We start from the raw sequence: 19,962 nt of genomic DNA on the forward strand, positions 1-19,962 counted from the left end.
ATTATTGCTTTTCAGGCTGAAATTGGCCTTGAATTAGGTATGGTTCCTAGTAGCTTTGGCACTGGTCTAGCAACCCACAGGTTGTGAGATTATTTCACGGAATGCAAGCTGTAAAAATTGAATTCAATACATATGGTTATTTGTGAGCTCGCACAAGAAAATGGCTATACAAGCTGAAAATGCTGGAAATACTCAGCAGGCCAGGCAGCATCCGTGGAGAGAGAAACAGAGTTAACGTTTCGGGTCTGGGACCCTTCATCAGAACTGGAAAAAGCTGGAGATGTAACAGATATTAAGCAGGTGCAGAGACGGCGGGGGGGGGTTAGGAGGGGAGGAAGAAATAGAAAGAACATCCTGTACTTTTGTAAGAGGCAGGAAAGATAAAATGTTGCAAATGGGAATGGCAAAAATCATACTGCATGAAAAATGGGGGCAGGGATAATTATCTGAAATTGTTGAACTCAATGTTGAGTCCGGCAGGCTGCAAAGTGCCCAATCGAAAGATGAGGTGCTGTTCCTCGAGCTTACGTTGAGCTTCATTGGAACAATGCAATAGCCCGAGGACAGAGAGATCAGAGTGGGAGTGAAGCGGTGAATTAAAGTGACAGGCGACCAGAAGCTCGGGGTCACCCGTACAGACTGAAAGGAGGTGTTCCGCAAAGCGGTCGCCCAATCTGCGTTTGGTCTCCCCAATGTAGAGGAGACCGCATCGTGAGCAGCGAATACAGTATATTAAATTGCAAGAAGTACAAGTAAATCGCTGTTTCACCTGGAAGGGGTGTTTGGGGCCCTGGACAGTGGGAAGGGAGGATACAAGTAAATCGCTGATTGGGCGATCGCTTTGCGGAACACCTCCGTTCAGTCCGTACGGGTGACCCTGAGCTTCCGGTCGCCTGTCACTTTAATTCACTGCTTCACTCCCACTCTGATCGCTCTGTCCTCGGGCTATTACATTGTTCCAATGAAGCTCAACGTAAGCTCGAGGAACAGCACCTCATCTTTCGATTGGGCACTTTACAGCCTTCGGGACTCAACACTGAGTTCAACAATTTCAGATAATTATCCCTGCCCCCATTTTTCATGCAGTATGATTTTTGCCCTTCCCATTTGCAACATTTTATCTTTCCTGCCTCTTACAAAAGTACAGGATGTTCTTTCTATTCCTTCCTCCCCTCCTAACACCCCCCCCCCCGTCTCTGCACCTGCTTAATATCTGTTATGTTGAGTCTGTGTGTTCCAGATATACTTATTTTAAATAACTGGACACAGACAACAGGAAAAACTTAAACAGGTCTTTACTACTTGAAGGTCAGGGCTGAACTGCTTTACAAATTACTACACAGAGCTTATATACCGGTGTGGTCACCACCGGTACTACAATATACAGTAGCAAGAGAAAGTAGTCCATCTTCTTAAGGTAGTTCTCTTAAGGTGGTACAGGTTACATACACCACAATTCCTCCCTTTTTAGCTTAACAGTGTACACCCCAATTTAAACATAACATGGATAACATATATACAACTTTCATGCAACTGTTCAAAGATTCAGTCTCTGAGGAGGCCTCCTGATCCGAGTTGGATAACGCCTTTCAGGGGTCTCTGATTCTGGTTGCTGGGGTGACTCCTCTAATTGATCTCTTATGGATTGAACATCCTCATGTACGTTCGCATTTGAGGTAGATGCTACAGGTTCAATAATTTCTTCCACTGGTGTCTCTGCCGTAGCCATGGGTTCGACCCTTGTTCTCGATTCTACAAGTTGGTCAGCATGACGTCGTATTATGTTTTCACCAATCTCTACCGTGTACATCAGGGGTCCTTGTCTGGCACGAATTGTTCCAGATTGCCATTTCTCATTCTTATAGTCCCGGGCTAACACTGGTTGTCCTATTTCGAAACTCCGAGTGGTCTTGTTATTTACATGCTGGAACTGTTTCTTTTCGACTTCCCTACGCACATTTGGTTTTAACAAATCCAACCTGGACCGCAACCTCCTGTTATAAAACATCATGGCAGGACTTTGATTTGTCACTGCATGTGTGGCGTTTCGATATGCCATTAGGAAATTGTCCACCTTGTGTTGTAGTGGAATATGGTCTTCGCTCATGGCCTTTATCGCCTTTTTGAACGTTTGTACAAATCTCTCGGCCAACCCATTTGTAGCCGGATGATATGGGGCAGATGTATAGTGTTTCACCCCATTCTTCTTCATGAATTTCTGGAATTCTTCTAACACGAACTGCGGTCCGTTGTCTGAACATATCTGTTCTGGCAATCCATTTCTTGCAAATATGGTTCTTAGAACTGCGATCGTCTTTTCCGAGGTAGTGGCCGCCATCTTAATCACTTCTGGCCATTTAGAATGTGCGTCTACCGCTATCAAAAACATGGAATCCATGAATGGACCTGCAAAGTCGATATGTACACGCTGCCATGGGGTTGAAGGCCATTCCCATGGATGCAGCGGTGCAATTGGAGGTGCATTTTGAACTTTTTGGCACCCTGAGCAGCTTTTCGTCAGATCCTCTATTTGTTTGTCGATACCTGGCCACCACACATAAGCCCTAGCAAGGCTTTTCATCTTGACTCCCCCCCCCCCCCCAGATGACCTTCATGCAGTTCCTTTAGAACTCTCTCCCTTAATTTAGGAGGAATAATCACCCTTGTTCCATACATCACAATGTTCCTTGACAAACGGACAGCTGTTCTCGTCTGGCTGAGAATGCCGGTAACAGTGGTTCGCCATGTGCTGGCCATCCCTTCACTGTCAATTCGTAGACCCGAGGCAGTGTCGGGTCATTCCTGGTCTCTCTCTCAATACTCGCATTGGTGACTGGTAAACATTCGATGATGGTCGAGTGAAATAACTCAACAGGGTCAACTGTCGGTGCCTCTTCCGCTGTAGGTAGTGGCAGGCGCGACAGCCCATCAGCATTACCATGTTGCTTTGTACCTTTGAATTCGATCTCATATTGATGTGCCCCTAGGAAAAGGGACCATCTCTGGAGCCTCTGCGCTGTCATCACCGAAACACCCTTCTTAGGGTTAAAAATGGAAACCAACGGCTGCTGGTCTGTCAGCAGCGTAAACTTTTGGCCTTGCAGGTAATGATTAAATTTTTTTACTCCCCACACGAGGCTGGGAGCCTCCCTATCTATCTGAGCATAGTTGCGCTCAGCGGAGGTCAATGATCTGGATGCGAACGCGACTGGTCTTTCCAAGCCATTTGGCAACTTATGTGATAGCACTGCCCCAATACCATATGGAGAAGCATCACAAGCTAAACGAATAGGCAGCGTTGGGTTAAAGTGAGCCAACGCTTCCTTAGAGGTGATCAATGCCTTGCTTTTGTGAAAAGCCCGCTTACAGTCCTCGCTCCACTTCCATGGCACTCCCTTTTGTAAAAGAGTGTTCAGCGGGTGTAGCACCATGGATAAATTTGGCAGAAACTTATGGTAATAGTTAATCAACCCTAGGAACGACCTCAACTGGGATACATTTTCCGGAGCGGGAGCCTTCACAACAGCTTCGATCTTGTCAGGTGACTTGTGAAGCCCCTCCTGGTCAATGACGTGACCACAGTACGAGATTCGCTTCTGAAAGAACTCACATTTCTGGCGATTAACTCGAAGTCCATACTCTTTCAATCTGGTGAGCACCTGTTCCAAATTAGCAAGGTGTTCCTCATCATCATCTCCTGTAATAAGAATGTCGTCCAGATAGCATTGTGTGCCAGGAATTCCCTGTAATACCTGCTCCATGGCCCTTTGCCAAATCGCTGGAGCCGAGGCCACTCCAAAAACCAATCTATTATACCGATATAAGCCCTTATGCGTGTTGATCGTGAGATACTGGCGTGACGCTTCATCAACTTCCATCTGTAAGTACGCCTGCACCAGGCTATCTTGGTGAAGTGTTTCCCGCCAGACAATGAAGCGAAGATATCCTCAATCCGCGGAAGCGGATATTGCACCGTGTGAAGAACCGGATTAACAGTGATCTTGAAATCGCCACAGATGCGAACCTTCCCCGGTTCCCCCCGGCTTGTTGCTCAATGAACGCTTCATGACAGGAACAATGGGCGTGGCCCATTCGCTCCAGTCCACCTTTGACAGTACTCCTGAACGTTCTAGCCCTTCCAGCTCAGCTTCCACAGCAGGTCGTATCGCATAAGGTACCGGTCTGGCTTTGAAAAATTTTGGGTTTGCATGTTCTTCAACCTTGATGTTTGCCGTAATTCCTTTCAGTGTTCCCAGTCCCTGTTGGAACACCTCCTTAGCATCGTCCAATATTCTGGACAGTCGTTTAGGTTTGACATCGTCCTTTTTACCGGAATCTACAGTTAGTGCTTTTAAGGAATGCCAGTCCATATTTATTCTCCTGATCCATTCCTGTCCCAGTAGTGGTGGACCTCCCTCAGGTAACACATACAAGTCCATTCCTTTGCTTTCTTTACCCTTGTGGACCACCTTTACTTTTATCTTTCCGATGGGGTACACTCTTTGCCCCGTGTATGTTTTCAGTACAATCTCCGTATCCCTTAGGGGAATGTGTGAGAATAACCTTTTGTAATCTTGCTTATTCATGACCGTCAATGCCGATCCCATGTCCAATTCCATCTTCACTTGGACTCCTGCTACCTGGAGTGTAACCCAAATAGTTTGGTGGTCTGCTGTGTTACCCACATTATGTATTCTTAAACAACCCAGTTCCTTACTGCTGGAGTCTGAATCCATCTTCTGTTCATCCGAACTGTTCTCTGTCACCTTGTGTACTTTTTTGTACTTCTTCTGTGGTGACTTTTTGTTGCTGGTCTTCTTTCCTGACCGGCATACTTTCGCTATGTGACTGAGTCTGCCACATTTTCTGCATTCTTGATCTTTGAACCAGCACTGGTTCTGATCGTGCGTTGTCCTTCCGCAACAATAGCACTTTACTGCACCCAATGCCATTTGATTGGTGCTGAGTTCCGATGGCCTTAGCTGCATTTCCGCGGCACCTCGTGCGATGCTGCAATGGTGACAGCTTTATCTAGCGTAAGGTCCTTTTCCTCTAGCAGTCGCTTCTGAGTTCCTTCTTTTAATAGCCCACACACGAACTTATCTCTCAGAGCATCTGCTAGTCCTGTACCAAACTGACAGTACTTTGATAGCTTGCGCAGTTCAATTAAGAATTCAGCGTTGCTTTCCTCTTTCAGCTGCATTCTTCTGTAAAATTTAAATTGTTCCGCTATCAGCAGCGGCGTGGGGTTTAAATGCTCTTGCAGGATAGTAACAATATTCGCGAAAGTCTTATCCGCCGGTTTATCTGGTGTTACAAGGTGCCTTAATAACCCATACGTCTTCGCACCCATCGAGTTTAATAGGGTTAGTGCTTTCTTTTCAGCCGGTATCTCATTTGCTGTACAATAAACTTCAATACGCTCCACATAAGTGGCCCACATAAGTGGCCCAATCTTCGACATCGCTATCAAAAGCAGTGATGTTACCGTTTTTAGGCATCCTTGTAAGTTTCTTTAAGTATTTTTTTTTTTTTTCCAAAATGGCGGCTTCCCGCACTTGGCGGCTTTTCCCGCGCTTGTCTTCTTCCTGCGCCGACTAAAATGGTGGCTTCCCGCGCTTGGCTTCTTCCCCCGCTGGCTACAATGGCGATTACCGCGCTGTTGCCGTTCTCGCCTCCCAGCGGTCCTTAATTTCCCCCGACGCAGCTGCTTTTACTCCCCGCTGTCCTCGTGGGTATTAGCGCTTCCTTTCTTGCTGCGCGTCTATTCCGATTGCAGCCCGGCCCTTTACACCAGCTGCGGTCGAGTTCTCCGCCCTTTTTCCTCCGGTCTCTCCCCCCTTCTCCACTGACAACGCGGCTGACTTTCTGCCCGTGTCGCTAGATCGGCTTACCCACCGCCGTGGAAGAAGGATGATCACTGCCTGTCGCTGATGGTGGACTTCGTGGTCAGCAATTCCAACCCGGGTTCTCGATGCCTCCCGTGCGAATGCGGTGCTCAGCAGGATGATGAGGGCGGATGCCTCTTCTCGACGCCCGTTCTGGGGACGAAGCTGCCTTGGATGCAATTGCCGCTGGGTAAGATCGACTCGTCGCCACTGTTGAGTCTGTGTGTTCCAGATATACTTATTTTAAATAACTGGACACAGACAACAGGAAAAACTTAAACAGGTCTTTACTACTTGAAGGTCAGGGCTGAACTGCTTTACAAATTACTACACAGAGCTTATATACCGGTGTGGTCACCACCGGTACTACAATATACAGTAGCAAGAGAAAGTAGTCCATCTTCTTAAGGTAGTTCTCTTAAGGTGGTACAGGTTACATACACCACATGTTACATCTCCAGCTTTTTCCAGTTCTGATGAAGGGTCCCAGACCTGAAACGTTAACTCTGTTTCTCTCTCCACGGATGCTGCCTGGCCTGGCCTGCTGAGTATTTCCAGCATTTTCTGTTGTTGTTTCAGATTTCCAGCATCTGCAGTATTTTGCAATTATATGGCTATAAAAGCTGTTGGATTGTCATAAAAACCCACCTGCTACAATACTAGCCTTTGGGGAAGGGAACCTGCTACCTCTACCTGGCCTGTCTTACATGTGATTGACTGTAGTTGACTCTTGATGCCCTCAGGGCAACTCGGGATGAACAATACGCAGTGCCTTGCCAAAGTCCCAAGAATAAATAATGCTTTTTCCAATATGAATTCATGAACCAGGGTCAAATTTATAAAGACAACCCTCCCCATATAATATCTTTAATAATATTTGTTCCATACAACATGCAAATGTTTATGCACCAAGGTAATATTGGCATATCACTTGTCAAGAAATAATATTTAAAACTGCTTGGCATATGAGAATTGATACAAAACAGGGGAAATAATGCTATTTAGGTGTTGTGGGCTGCATTTTTTGAGTTCTTCAAATTATAAAGTCGTAATTTTATCACCCTTTTAGGATATGTACTGCTATGTACACTATATAATTTAATTGAATTAAATAATGCAGAGATTTAACTGGAGCATATTCTACATCCGCAGTCAAAGACCAAGAATCCAACGCCCGCCTTTAACTGGAAGAAAAAGGATGACAACAAAAGCAGTGAGGAAACAACCAAAAGGAGTTTACCTTGGGTTCAACTTTAAAAGCACAGCCAATCAGGTAGTAGATTTTAATTGAATCATTAGACCTTTGCTTCAACGATCAACATTCACTTGAAGTATCAACTTCATCAACACGAGATTAGTTGTCAACATAAATCTGTGTTATTTTTGGAACATTCTATATTGGGGTAAGCCAAGGTCATGCTCCCCAGCAAATGCTTATTTATAGGCATCTGGAGATGCAGTTTAAAAACACAGACACAAGAAGAGTATCTCCAGATTGAGACTATAATATAGATGAGAATTTCCTCTTTCTAATTATTAAAATTGAAGATTAGAAATATGCCAAACATACAATTTGGGAATGATCACAGGCAATAATGTGAAGGAAAACAGTGTTGATAATATTCAGAGATTGCATTTTAAAAGCACACAATGCTTGGTAAATATTTTGCTATAGTAAAGCATTCACATTAATTCAGTGACATTGATTCACCATGAAAATGCAGCCAGACTTGTGCTAGCAAAGACAGGCTTATTCAGGCCCTAGTGCCTACCATGTCAGTAGTGACTCAAAGTTATAGTATCCTTTTAAACACCAACTCCCAAATTATATAAGTAAAGATCAGTGACATTTGAATGTGATGACACCATTTATTATACGTTTGGAAAGTTACATAAGTATTGCTGTGGCTAAAGTTGCATTTGGTCCATAGGGCTGGATTTTACCAGCCCTGAGGAGGCGGGTTTGGAGACAGGACTGCTGGGAAAATGGGAAAAATTGGGAGCGGGTCCCAACCCCACTCCAAACCATCTTCCCAGGAGGCGAGTCGCTGACTCGCGCAGGGACCCATCTCCTCGAGGTGGGAAGGGGATTAGAGCCAATTAACTGGCTGTTAACAGGTAGTTAACAGGCAGCTTTGAGGCTTTTCCCCATTTTACGCCTGCAAGTGTGGCCTTCCCGACGGCTGCGAACTTCACCAGGGTCAACGAGGCAAGCAGTGAGTCTACGGGGATGAGGTCGAAATGTCAGCTGTAGAGGTGAGTGATGGGTGCAAGTGTGGACGGGTAAGTATGAGAGGTGAGTGTAAAGTGTTGGAAAAAGTTTCCTTACCTTTGTTTCTTTCTGCAGGCTTCAACCTTTGACCTTTGAGGATCCGGAGGTGCCTCATCTCAATGGCAGAGATGACAGAATGGCTGCTGAATTCTCAGATGCAGCAGCCATCTGCTTTCTGCTAAGGAGAGAGGTCTTGGTGAGCCTTTTGTTCAAGGGCTCACCTTAAACCAGAGATTGTCAGTGTGACATCAGCGTATGACGTTTCATCTGTTGAGAATTTTTGGCAGATGAATTGTTGGCGTTTGACAACTGTCAAACGCTAACAATTCATCTGCCAAAAATTTTCAACAGATGAAACGTCATACGCTGACGTCATCTGTCACTGGCTTTCCCTTAATTGGAAAATAGCGTGGGTTCATCAGATGTCGCTGGGGGCAGGACTGAAACCCGGAAACCAGAAGTCCTGCCTCCAGCACGTCTCCAGAGGTAAGATCGCGGCCATGGTTTCTTGTATTTTTACAATTTTTCTCTTAGTTTCAAATGGGGTTTTAAAACAAAACATTGAAAATGGAGGTTATACATTCAGTTAGAACTCAACGCACTGGTTCAGAAATGAGAATCTGGATTTTCCATTTTTGTGGAGTGAGCTTTGTTGCTCGTCAGTCTCTGCTCTGAACCCTGCAGCACTTCCATGGTCAGGCTTATTAGCATGTTGTTGGCGGGCTCTCCATGGTATTTTTTTCTGCCAGTGAGTTGCCCATCTCCAGTGGGTTGAGGGGGGTGGGGGGAGGTTGGTGGATTGGTGGGGAGAAAATGGCCACAGCGCCTGTCCTCTGTCCTTGTCTGTGGTTTAATTAGAGGAAATAAAGGGTCCCCCTAGCTAAGGTGTTAATAAGCTACCCAATCTTTACAGGCACATAAGAACATAAGAAATAGGAGCAGGAGTAGGCCATTTGGCCCCTCGAGCCTGCTCCACCATTTAATGAGATCATGGCTGATCTGATCTTGGGCTCAACTCCATTTCCCTGCCCACTTCCCATAACCCATCACACCCTTATTGTTCAAAAATCTGTCTATTGCCACCTTAAATATATTCAATGACCCAGCCTCCACAGCTCTCTGGGGCAGAGAATTCCACAGATTTACGACCCTCTGAGAGAAGAAATTCCTCCTCATCTCAGTTTTAAATGGGTGACCCCTTATTCTGAAACTATGCCCCCTAGTTCTAGATTCCCCCATGAGGGGAAACATCTTCTCTGCATCTACCTTGTCGAGCCCCTTCAGTATCTTATATATTTCAATAAGATCACCTCTCATTCTTCTAAACTCCAATGAGTATAGACCCAACCTGCTCAACCTTTTTTTCATAAGTCAACCCCTTCATTCCAGAAATCAACATCATGAACCTTCTCTGAACTGCCTCCAATGCAAGTATATCCCTCCTTTAAATAAGGAGACCAAAACTGTACACAGTGCTCCAGGTGTGGCCTCACTAATACCCTGTACAGTTGTAGCAGGACTTCCCTGCTTTTATACTCCAGCCCCCTTGCAATAAAGGCCAACATTCCATTTGCCTTCCTGATTACTTGCTGTACCTGCATGCTAACCTTTTGTGTTTCATGCACAAGGACCCCCAGGTCCCTCCGTACTGCAGCATTTTGTAATTTCTCTCTATTTAAATAATAATTTGCTTTCTTATTTTTCTTACTAAAGTGGATAACCTCGCACTTTCCCACATTACACTCCATCTGCCAAATATTTGCCCATTCACTTAGCCTGTCTATATCCCTTTGCAGATTCTTTGTGTCCTCTTCACAATTTGCTTTACCACCTATCTTTGTATCATCAGCAAATTTGGCTACATTATACTCAGTCCCTGCATCCAAGTCATTAATATATATTGTAAATAGTTGAGGCCCCAGCACTGATCCCTGTGGCACCCCACTAGTTATCGTTTGCCAACCGGAAAATGACCCATTTATCCCGACTCTCTCTTTTCTGTTTGTTAGCCAATCCTCTATCCATGCTAATATATTATCTCCAATTCCGTAAGCTCTTACCTTATGCAGTAACCTTTTATGTGGCACCTTATCGAATACCTTCTGGAAATCCAAATAAACCACATCCACTGGTTCCCCTTTATCCACCCTGCTCGTTACATCCTCAAAGAACTCCAGCAAATTTGTCAAACTTGATTTCCCTTTCATAAAACCATGCTGACTCTGCTTGACTGTATTATGATTTTCTAAATGTCCTGCTACTGCTTCCTTAATGACGGACTCCAGCATTTTCCCAACTACAGATGTTAGGCTAACTGGTCTATAGTTTTCTGTGGTGGGAGATGGGGAAAGGATTAAACCACAATATATTACTGGCCAATAAACTAATATAAGAGCGCGAGGCATGGTTTGGGTAGTTACCTAGAGTCGGGCAAAGACTGAAAGGCAAAACTAGAGTAAAGGAGCACCAACAATGTCGGCAGCGGTGGCAGGCACTGCCTGCACTGTGCCAGAGAATAAGGTTTCGCAATCTAAGCAAAAAGTAGAAGCAAAATCACATGCTTCTGCTGCCGCAGTGCAACCAAACGTTATGGAAGCATGTGAGCGGGCAGATTTCCCCAGATCAGAATGATTGTTACTGCTGTTGGTGTTCATTTCACAGTACAATTACAATTTACATATATAACAAATATGGGAAATCAAATATAGACAAATCATTTTGCACATGTGTCCTAGAATATAGTGTAGGAATGTCTAGTTCCTATCAAGAGACTGAGGTCAACTCAGGCGATCAAACAAACGATGTTTAATGTAAAACAAACTGAGTTTAACAAACAAATGCACGAGAACTACGAATACAGGTCTAGTCAGTTCGGAGGCTCCACGAGGATTGCTTGGGCGGTCCCGTGGCTGGCGTCATGACGTCATCATGTTTTTCCCGCCGGTGGGGGATCACGTGATGAACGGCGTGACGTCATCGCGTTTGCCCGCGTTCTTAAAGGGACCGCGCTCTGGACATGCAAACAGTATATACAAAGATACAGACTCAGGCTGTAGCTAACATATTGTTAAAGGGAATTATATACAGTTGATCGGAGTCCCTTAGTGACTCCGCCACAATAGGACTTTTTACTTAAAAGGATTTCATATGGAGTTGGGTAGCTCAGTTTGCCTTTCGAGTGTGTTGAATGTGCAGATAAATATACTTCAGCATGCAGTCTTCAATATTATTTTCGCAGTTGACATTTAGCAATTAATGAAATTTGATGGAGATACAAATTTAACCCACAATAGCAGCATTGGACTGTGGGATGCTGAAAGTTTTTCCAGGCAATTTACATTTGAAACAGGCATTAATTGGATGGTGTTTTGTTTAACAAGTCTTGCTATCCACCTGCCCATTAATTAAATGATTCTAAGCTTCAATATATTAGAATACCATCAAAACATATCTATTCTATATAGAATAATCATTCAAGTAGTGAAACACATTGGGCAACGTTTGCGGATGCCTCCAGCCTGCAAAAATTCTACGAATGTACCTCGTGGCCCAGGCGATATGGAGGCTTGCGCTCCTGGAATCATGTGGGCCGGCCCAACCAATAAAAGAAGAGAATCCCCATTCATACTTATGGGAGTTCCGTATGTGCGGAACTCCAATAAGTATGAATGGGGATCACTTTAAAAAATAAAAAAAAATACACCAACATATGAAATATATATATTTAAATCACATATTTAAATTTAACTAAAATGGCATTTCAACAAAAATTAAATTTTTTGGAAAACAAAATTATATGTTTTTACGGGGCTAAAAATAAACTTACCTTATTGAAGTGTATTTTTAATTTATAAATGAATGATAGCATTTTATTTTTCTATTTTTTAAAACTCTTTTATGCTTGTGCCTTATGCCTACTTTTACCAGGCATAAGAATTTCACGGGCATTCAGCGGGTGGAAGTTGTGCAAATAGCGCAACTCTCCACCCGCAGAGGCCCATCTCCCATGGATGCGGAGGATCGCAAGTGTTGGGTTTTAGCGCATGCGCTTCGCATGCCTAAACCCGGAACGTGTGCGGCCCCTACGGGCGCATGCGCACCTCATACGCACCCGTAGGGGTCGCAAAATATGGCCCATTGATGTTTAAGTTGATTTATGAGAGTGATTTTATGAATGTGTGTTCCCAGTGGGAAGCCCTGCCCACCAGGGCAATTCACAAAATTGATCCTATGTGTTTGTTATTTGGAATTTTTAGTTAAGCTTATGTAACTACATTCCATCATGTCTATTCTGCTCTGAATCACATAGCTCTGGACGTCCCTTTATTCACACAGTGCTCTTACATCAAGGAAAATTTTGAAACAATAAACGTTTTTGTAACCACAAACGTGATTCATGAATGGTATGTTGCCTCCCTGCTGCCAGGGTAAAGGATATCACCGAGCAGGTGCAGGACATTCTGCGAGGGGAAGGGGAAGAGCCAGATGTCATGGTCCATGTTAGAATCAATGGCATAGGTAGAAAACGTGTTGAGGTCTTTCAGGCAGAGTTTCAGGAGCTAGGAAAAAGATTAAAAAACAGGACCTCAAAGGTCGTATTGTCAGGATTACGCCCAGTGCTATGTGCTAGTGAATATAGAAACAGGAAGATAGTGCAGGTAAATGCATGGTTGGAGAAGTGGCGCTGGAGGGAGGGTTTCAGATTCATGGGACATTGGGACCAGTTCTGGGGGAAGGGGCATGTGTACAAGATGGACCGGTTGCACCTGAACAGAACTGGGACCAATGTTCTCGCTGAGAGGTTAACTAATACCGTTGGAGAGGGTAAAATTAGAAATATCCCAAAAATTGCAGGGACCAGATTGAGGAAAATGGCAAAAGTGACGAAGGAGGAGGTATTAAATTGTATGTACGTCAATGTCTGTAGTGTACCTAAATAAAGTTGGTGAGCTGCAGCCACAAGTTGTGCATGGGATTATGACGTGGTTGCATTAACAGAGACATGGCTCAAACAAGGCCAGGAATGGGTTCTTCAAATTCCTGGTAACCAAATATTCAGAAATGATAGAGAAGGAAAAAAGAAGAGGGGGTGTGGCGATATTGATTAAGGATGATGTTACAGTTCTAAATAGAAAGGATATATTAGATGGTTCTAGGACTGAATCTATTTTGCTTGAATTAAAAAACCAGAGGAGGAGCTGTTACATTGCTGGGAGCTTTCTGTGGAGCTCCAAACAGTGAAAAGCAGATAGATGAGTAAATTTGATGGCAAATTTCAAAGTTGTGTAACAAAAATAAAGTAGTAATATTAGGAGACTTTAATTACCATAATATAAACTGGAAAAAAATAGTGCTAAGGGCAGGGAAGGAGAGGAATTTTTGATACATGTACAGGAAAACTTTTTCGATCAGTCTGTCTCCAGTCCAATAAGGAAGAAAGCAGCGTAGGATCTGTTTCTGGGAAATGAAGTAAGGTGAGTAGGAGATCATCTAGCTAACAGTGATCACAACACAATTCAGTTTAGAGTAATTATGGAAAGAGACTAGAAAATATTGAAGGTAAAAATGCTGGGGAAGAGCTAATTTCAGTGATTGAAGAAGGAACCTAGCACAGGCAGATTGGAAAAAGTGATAGCAGGGTCTGGCAGTAACAGAGCAATGGAAGACATTCAGGGAAGAGAGTGTTCAGGTACACATTAGGCATAGTCCTTTGAAGAGAAAAAGTAGAGCATCCAAAGTTAGTGCCCTGGATGACAAAGGAAATAAAAGTTAAAATAAAACTGAAGTATTGAGTATGCTTCGGCTAATGTGGTCAGTGGTCTTTATTACTGTTTATCAGTCTCCTTATGTTCATTAATAAATAGACATTCTTATTATGAACACAGCTAGCTTTTGCTAGACACTTTTATTGAGCACATGTGGACTAGGTACAGTATCTGTAGAGGCATCCATCTTGACTGCTGCCTTGTGGGTAGCCTAGTGCCTCATGGGTAATGTAGTCTTAATATACATACAGCTGGGTAGTGTAGTCTTATATACATACAGCTATATACAGCTCTACGGCTCCACCTAGTGTCCACTATAGAATGACATGTTATTGATCATTACATCCCCCTTTGAGGTTTAACAAAATCAATATCAATCAACTTTCAAGAAAACAATAAGGATAATATCAGTAACACTTTTGTTAGTGCTCTATAAACATAAACATTTTCAAAACAGTCAACACATTTTCAAAGCTTTACATTGTACTCAAAGATTAAGTCTATCAGGCTTTTTTACTTCACGTGTGGATCTTCTCAACACGGGTAAGTCTGATGTGTCTTCATGAGATTGTTCTGGCGGTGAATGATAAGATGCAGTTGCGGCATTGTCATCAATCTGGTCTTGAATAGTCTCTTGTGTTTTTAGGAGGGAACGGCAGTTCCTCCTGAGAATCTATCCTTCCTCAGCTCTAACAGTGTATGACCTTGGTCCTACTTCCTCAAGAACTGTAGCTTTCCTGTTCCATGCATCTGGATCCTCAATCCTGACAACACCATCCCTTGTCAATGGTTTTAGAGTTTTGGATGACTTGTCATAATATCATTTCTGTTTCAGCTTTAACAGTTGAAGTCTCTGTCTCAGTTCCTCACTTTGCTGTTCTTTTGCACAGCAGGGTAGCGTGGTGCGCAACTTGCGACCCATTAGTAGTTCAGCAGGTGAAGAACCACAGTCTAAAGGTGAGGCTCGGTAGCTCAGCAGGGCGAGATAAGGATCAGACTTGCTTTCTGTCGCTTTCTTCAGTAGCTGCTTGAGAACTTGAACACCTTTCTCTGCCTTACCATTTGACTGAGCATACAAAGGACTGGATGTGATGTGCTGAAAGTCATACTGTGCTGCAAACTGTTGCCACTCCTTACAGTTGAAGCACGGACCATTGTCGCTAACGGCAATCCTGGGAATTCCATGTCTGGCGAAGATGGATTTCACATGCATTATGACACTGCTTGCTGTGGTGCTTGAGAGCAGTGCCATCTCAGGATAGTTAGAATAGTAGCCAATCACTATTAGATAGCCTTTACCATTTAAATGAAAAAGGTCCATACCAACCTTTTGCCATGGTGCTGTTGGTATGTCAGCTACTATCATTGGTTCCTTTGCTTGTTTGTTTTGGTGTTTCTGACATGTCTCACATTTGCCTATCATGTTCTCAATGTCCTTATTTATGCCAGGCCAATAAACAGTGTCTCTTGCTCTCCTTTTGCATTTTTCAATTCTGAGGTGTCCCTCATGAATCCTTTTGAGCACGTCTTGACGTAGAGCCTGTGGAATGACTATTCTGTTCTGTTTGAGTAATAGTCCACCTGCGACACTCAATTCTGACCTTATGTGAAAATATTTTGGACAGGAACCTTTTGGCCAACCATGATGAATGTTCTCTATTACTGTTTGTAATACTGTATCTTTTACTGTTTCTTCTGCTATTTGCTTTGATTTTGTGTCTGACACGGGCAGCGCAGCAGTGACCATACTCACATGAACATCCACGTCTTCTTCAGTAGAGCTCACATGACTCATTGTGGGTGCTCGGGATAGTGCATCTGCTAACACTATGTATTTGCCTGGTGTGTAGATCAGTTCAAAGTCATATCTTTGCAGCTTCATCATGAGTCGTTGAATCCTTGGAGACATCTCATTCAGGTTCTTTTTTATGATGGCAACCAGTGGGCTGTGGTCTGTCTCAACTGTGAAGGTGGGAAGTCCATATATGTAGCCATGAAACTTTTCTAGTCCAACTACCAAGCCTAGACATTCCTTTTCAATCTGCGCGTATCGACACTCAGTATCAGTCATAGACCTGGAGGCATAGGCAACAGGCTTCCAATCTTCACCCTCTGCTTGTAGCAAGACCGCACCTAGGCCATCTTTTGATGCATCCGTTGACACTTTGATTCTTTTTGTTGGGTCAAAGAAGGTGAGTACAGGTGTGGTTGTCAGCACTGTTTTGAGGTTTATCCACTCTTGTTCATGTCTTTCTGTCCATGCGAACTCATTTGTTTTACATAGCATGTCTCGCAGACAGGCTGTCTTGGCTGACAAGTTAGGAATGAACTTTCCAATGAAGTTTATCATCCCCATGATGCGTAGCACTCCTTTTTTGTCAGTGGGTCGGGGCATGTTGAGTATGGCGTTTACTTTTTCCATATCTGGCTCTATTCCTTTACCAGATAGATTATCTCCTAGGAAAGTGACTTCCTGGACGCTAAACTGACACTTGGCTTTGTTGAGCTTCAGTCCATTCCGGCGTATGCTCTGTAGCACTTTAGTCAGTCTCTCATTGTGTTCTTTCAGTGTGGAGCCCCAGATGATGATGTCATCAACATAGACCCGAACTCCTTCCAGACCTTCAATTATGTGTTCCATCGCTCTATGAAAGATTTCAGATGCAGATATTATCCCGAAAGGCATTCTGAGGAAACAATACCTGCCAAATGGTGTGTTGAAGGTACAGTATTTGGTGCTCTCTTCGTCCAGTTTTAGTTGCCAAAATCCTTGTGAGGCATCGAGCTTTGTAAAGTATCTGGCACCTGACATTTCACTGGTGATTTCTTCTCGCTTGGGAATCTGGTAGTGTTCACGTTTTATGTTTGCATTTAAGTCCTTTGGATCCATGCATATTCTTAGATCATTGTTCTTTTTCTTTACACATACCATGGAGTTAACCCAGTCTGTTGGCTCTTCGACTTTCCTGATGACTCCTAGTGTGGTCATTCTGTCCAGTTCATTCTTGAGCCAGTCACGCAGCGGTGCTGGAACTCTTCGTGGAGCATGTACCACTGGCTGAGCATTCTCCTTTAGCTGGATCTTATAAGTGAATGGTAGAACTCCAAATCCTTTGAACACATCCTGGAAATTATTCACTACAGAATCCACCGAGTCATCTGGTCTGCTTATGGCACAGTTTATACGGTAGACTCTCTTGACCAGTTCTAAGTCCTCACAAGCTTTGTCACCCAGTAGTGAATCAAGTCTTTCAGTCACAACAGAAAACATGAGATGATGCACTTTGTCTTTGACTGTCACTTTAAGTCTGCATACACCTAAGCTATCTATTTTCTGTCCATTATAGTCCTTCAGTAGTACTGACTTTTTCTGTATTTTGGGCTTTTCTTTCATATTGTTAATGTCACTCATACTGATTAAGTTTGCTTTTGCCCCAGTGTCTAGTTTCAAGGTAACTAATGCCTCCATTTACCTGCAGTGGGATCATCCATTTGTCCTCTTTTACTGCATTAACTTTATGTTCAGCATTGTCCATTTCTGAGGGCTGCACATTTTCTCTATCCTTTTTGATATTGTCACATGACACCATTCCTACAAAAAATGTCTCCCTTAAATCAGTGTCCTCAATTACATTAACTTGTTGCCCTCTCTTAGTTTTTACTTTTGAAAAGCATTGTTTGGCAAAGTGATTCTTTCCATTACACTTTGTGCACATTTTTCCAAACGCTGGGCATCGTCTTAACTGGTGTTTGTAACCACAGCGTTTACAATTAAAAATTTCATCCTCCGATTGCTTTTCATTTCTGTTCTGCCCATGTTTCTTCCCCTTGTAGGACACAGCACCGACAGCAGCATTATCACTCATTACAATCGCATCATTATTGATTTCACTGAAAGTCTTCGCGTGCTTTCGCGCTAGCTCGCTGGCTTGGCATATTTTCACAGCATTTTCCAAATTTAGTTCGGTTTCTCTCAACAGACGTTCCCTGACTTTTTTATCATGAATACCAAACACAATCTGGTCACGAATCATGGATGCTTTGAGCTCAGAGAAATTACATGTCTGTGCTTTCAGTTTCAGATCAGTTATAAAGCTATCAAAAGTCTCATTTTGCTGCTGTGTCCGAGAACGGAAGATGTATCTTTCATAGGTCTCATTCTTTTTGGGAGAGCAATGTGCATCAAATTTTTTTAGCACGTCTTCTAATTTTTTTCTGTTCTCCTCTGGATTAAATACAAATGTATTAAATACCTCTATCACCTGTGGGCCTGCAACCGTAAGCAGCAACGCTATCTTCCTTGCGTCTGGCTTCGTACCGAATCCCATGGCTGCAATGTAGAGTTCGAATTGTTTTTAAGAGTCTGCCAATTGTAGTCGATATTTCCTGTGAGTTTCAAACGCTCTGCTGGCTTCAAATTCTCCATGTCGCTTTTCACAATTTTCAGCAGATCTTCACCATCCTGGTACCATCTTATGTTCATTAATAAATAGACATTCTTATTATGGTGTGGAGATGCCGGAGTTGGACTGGGGTGGACAAATGTAAGAAGTCACACAACACCAGGTTATAGTCCAACAGCTTTATTTGAAATCACAAGCTTTCGGAGCGCTGCTCCTTCGTCAGGTGAATTATTATGAACACAGCTAGCTTTTGCTAGACACTTTTATTGAGCACATGTGGACTAGGTACAGTATCTGTAGAGGCATCCATCTTGACTGCTGCCTTGTGGGTAGCCTAGTGCCTCATGGGTAATGTAGTCTTAATATACATACAGCTGGGTAGTGTAGTCTTATATACATACAGCTATATACAGCTCTACGGCTCCACCTAGTGTCCACTATAGAATGACATGTTATTGATCATTACAAGTCTAACTTAAGAAAATTAAAGACGCTCTCTCATGTAAGTCTGAGTGTCTTATATTTAAGAATGTGCCATTATGGCCCATATCTAACTGAGGATATTCACTTTGTAGGAAGAATAGAAAAACAGAATATTTTTTAAATGATGAGTGACTATTAAATATTGATGTTCAGAGAGATTTATATGTCCTTGTACACAAAAAGCAGAAAGTTAACATGCAGCTACAGCAAGCAATTAGGAAGCTAATGGTATGTTGGCCTTTATTGCAAGGAGGTTGGAGTACAAGAGTAAGGAAGTCTTGCTGCAATTGTAGAGGGCTTTTGGTGAAACCACAGCTGGAGTACTGTACCTAAGGAAGGATATACTTGTTTTAGAGCGGGTGTAACGAAGGTTCACTGGGATGAGAGGGTTGTTCCATGAAGAGAGATTGAGTAGAAATGGGCCTATATTCTCTGGAGTTTAGAAGAATGAGAGGTGATTTCATTGAAACATATAAGATTCTGAGAGGGCTTGACAGGGTAGATGCTGAGAGGCTGTTTCCCCCAGCTGGAGAGTCTAGAACTAGGAGGCATAGTCTCAGGATAAGGGGTCAGCCATTTAGAACTGCGATGAGGAGGAATTTCTTCACTCAGCGGGTTGTGAATCTTTGGAATTCTCTACCCCAGAGGGCTGTGGATGCTCAGTCGTTGACTATATTCAAGGCTGAGATCGATAGATTTTTGGACTCTAAGGGAATCACGGGATCTGGGGATAGGGCGGGAAAGTGGAGTTGAGGTCGAAGGTTAGTCATGATCTTATTGAATGGCGGAGCAGGCTCGAGGGGCCATATGGCCTACCCCTGCTCCTATTTCTTATATGATAGTGTAACCTAGGGGGTAACAATGAGAGCCCCTTGTGCTCTGAACTGGATATTTGTGCACCTTTCCAATCTTTTCAAAAACAGACAGAGAAAGCACCAGATATGAATTACTAGACCATTTAATTTCTCAGACAGCAAGTGAACCTATAGAGCAACAATTTAATATCGGACTCACTCATTTCAATCAGCGCAATTCATCTTTGCGCAGTAATATAAAATAGTGAACATTGGTGGATTGTATTTCTTGGCACTTATGCCAAGATCAAGCATGCTGATGCCCTCCAATGCTGGAATTTGGGGTGGCACCTAATT

General features: G+C 43.3%; 1 protein-coding gene across 2 annotated transcripts in view; it reads left to right on the forward strand.

The window, feature by feature from the left end:
- LOC147124990 (UAP56-interacting factor-like) overlaps window positions 1-19,962 on the forward strand; it is a 78,912-nt gene that overhangs the window by 54,010 nt on the left and 4,940 nt on the right. For both annotated transcript variants that reach the window (XM_085995758.1, XM_085995768.1), the window contains one exon: window positions 7,041-7,161. In XM_085995758.1, coding sequence (XP_085851884.1) covers window positions 7,041-7,161 — 121 coding nt within the window. The remainder of the gene's footprint in view (window positions 1-7,040; window positions 7,162-19,962) is intronic.

The sequence above is a fragment of the Somniosus microcephalus genome, chromosome 1 (genome assembly GCF_052327205.1).
Source record: "Somniosus microcephalus isolate GS21.2 chromosome 1, FLI_Smic_1.0, whole genome shotgun sequence".
NCBI classification, from domain to species: domain Eukaryota; kingdom Metazoa; phylum Chordata; class Chondrichthyes; order Squaliformes; family Somniosidae; genus Somniosus; species Somniosus microcephalus.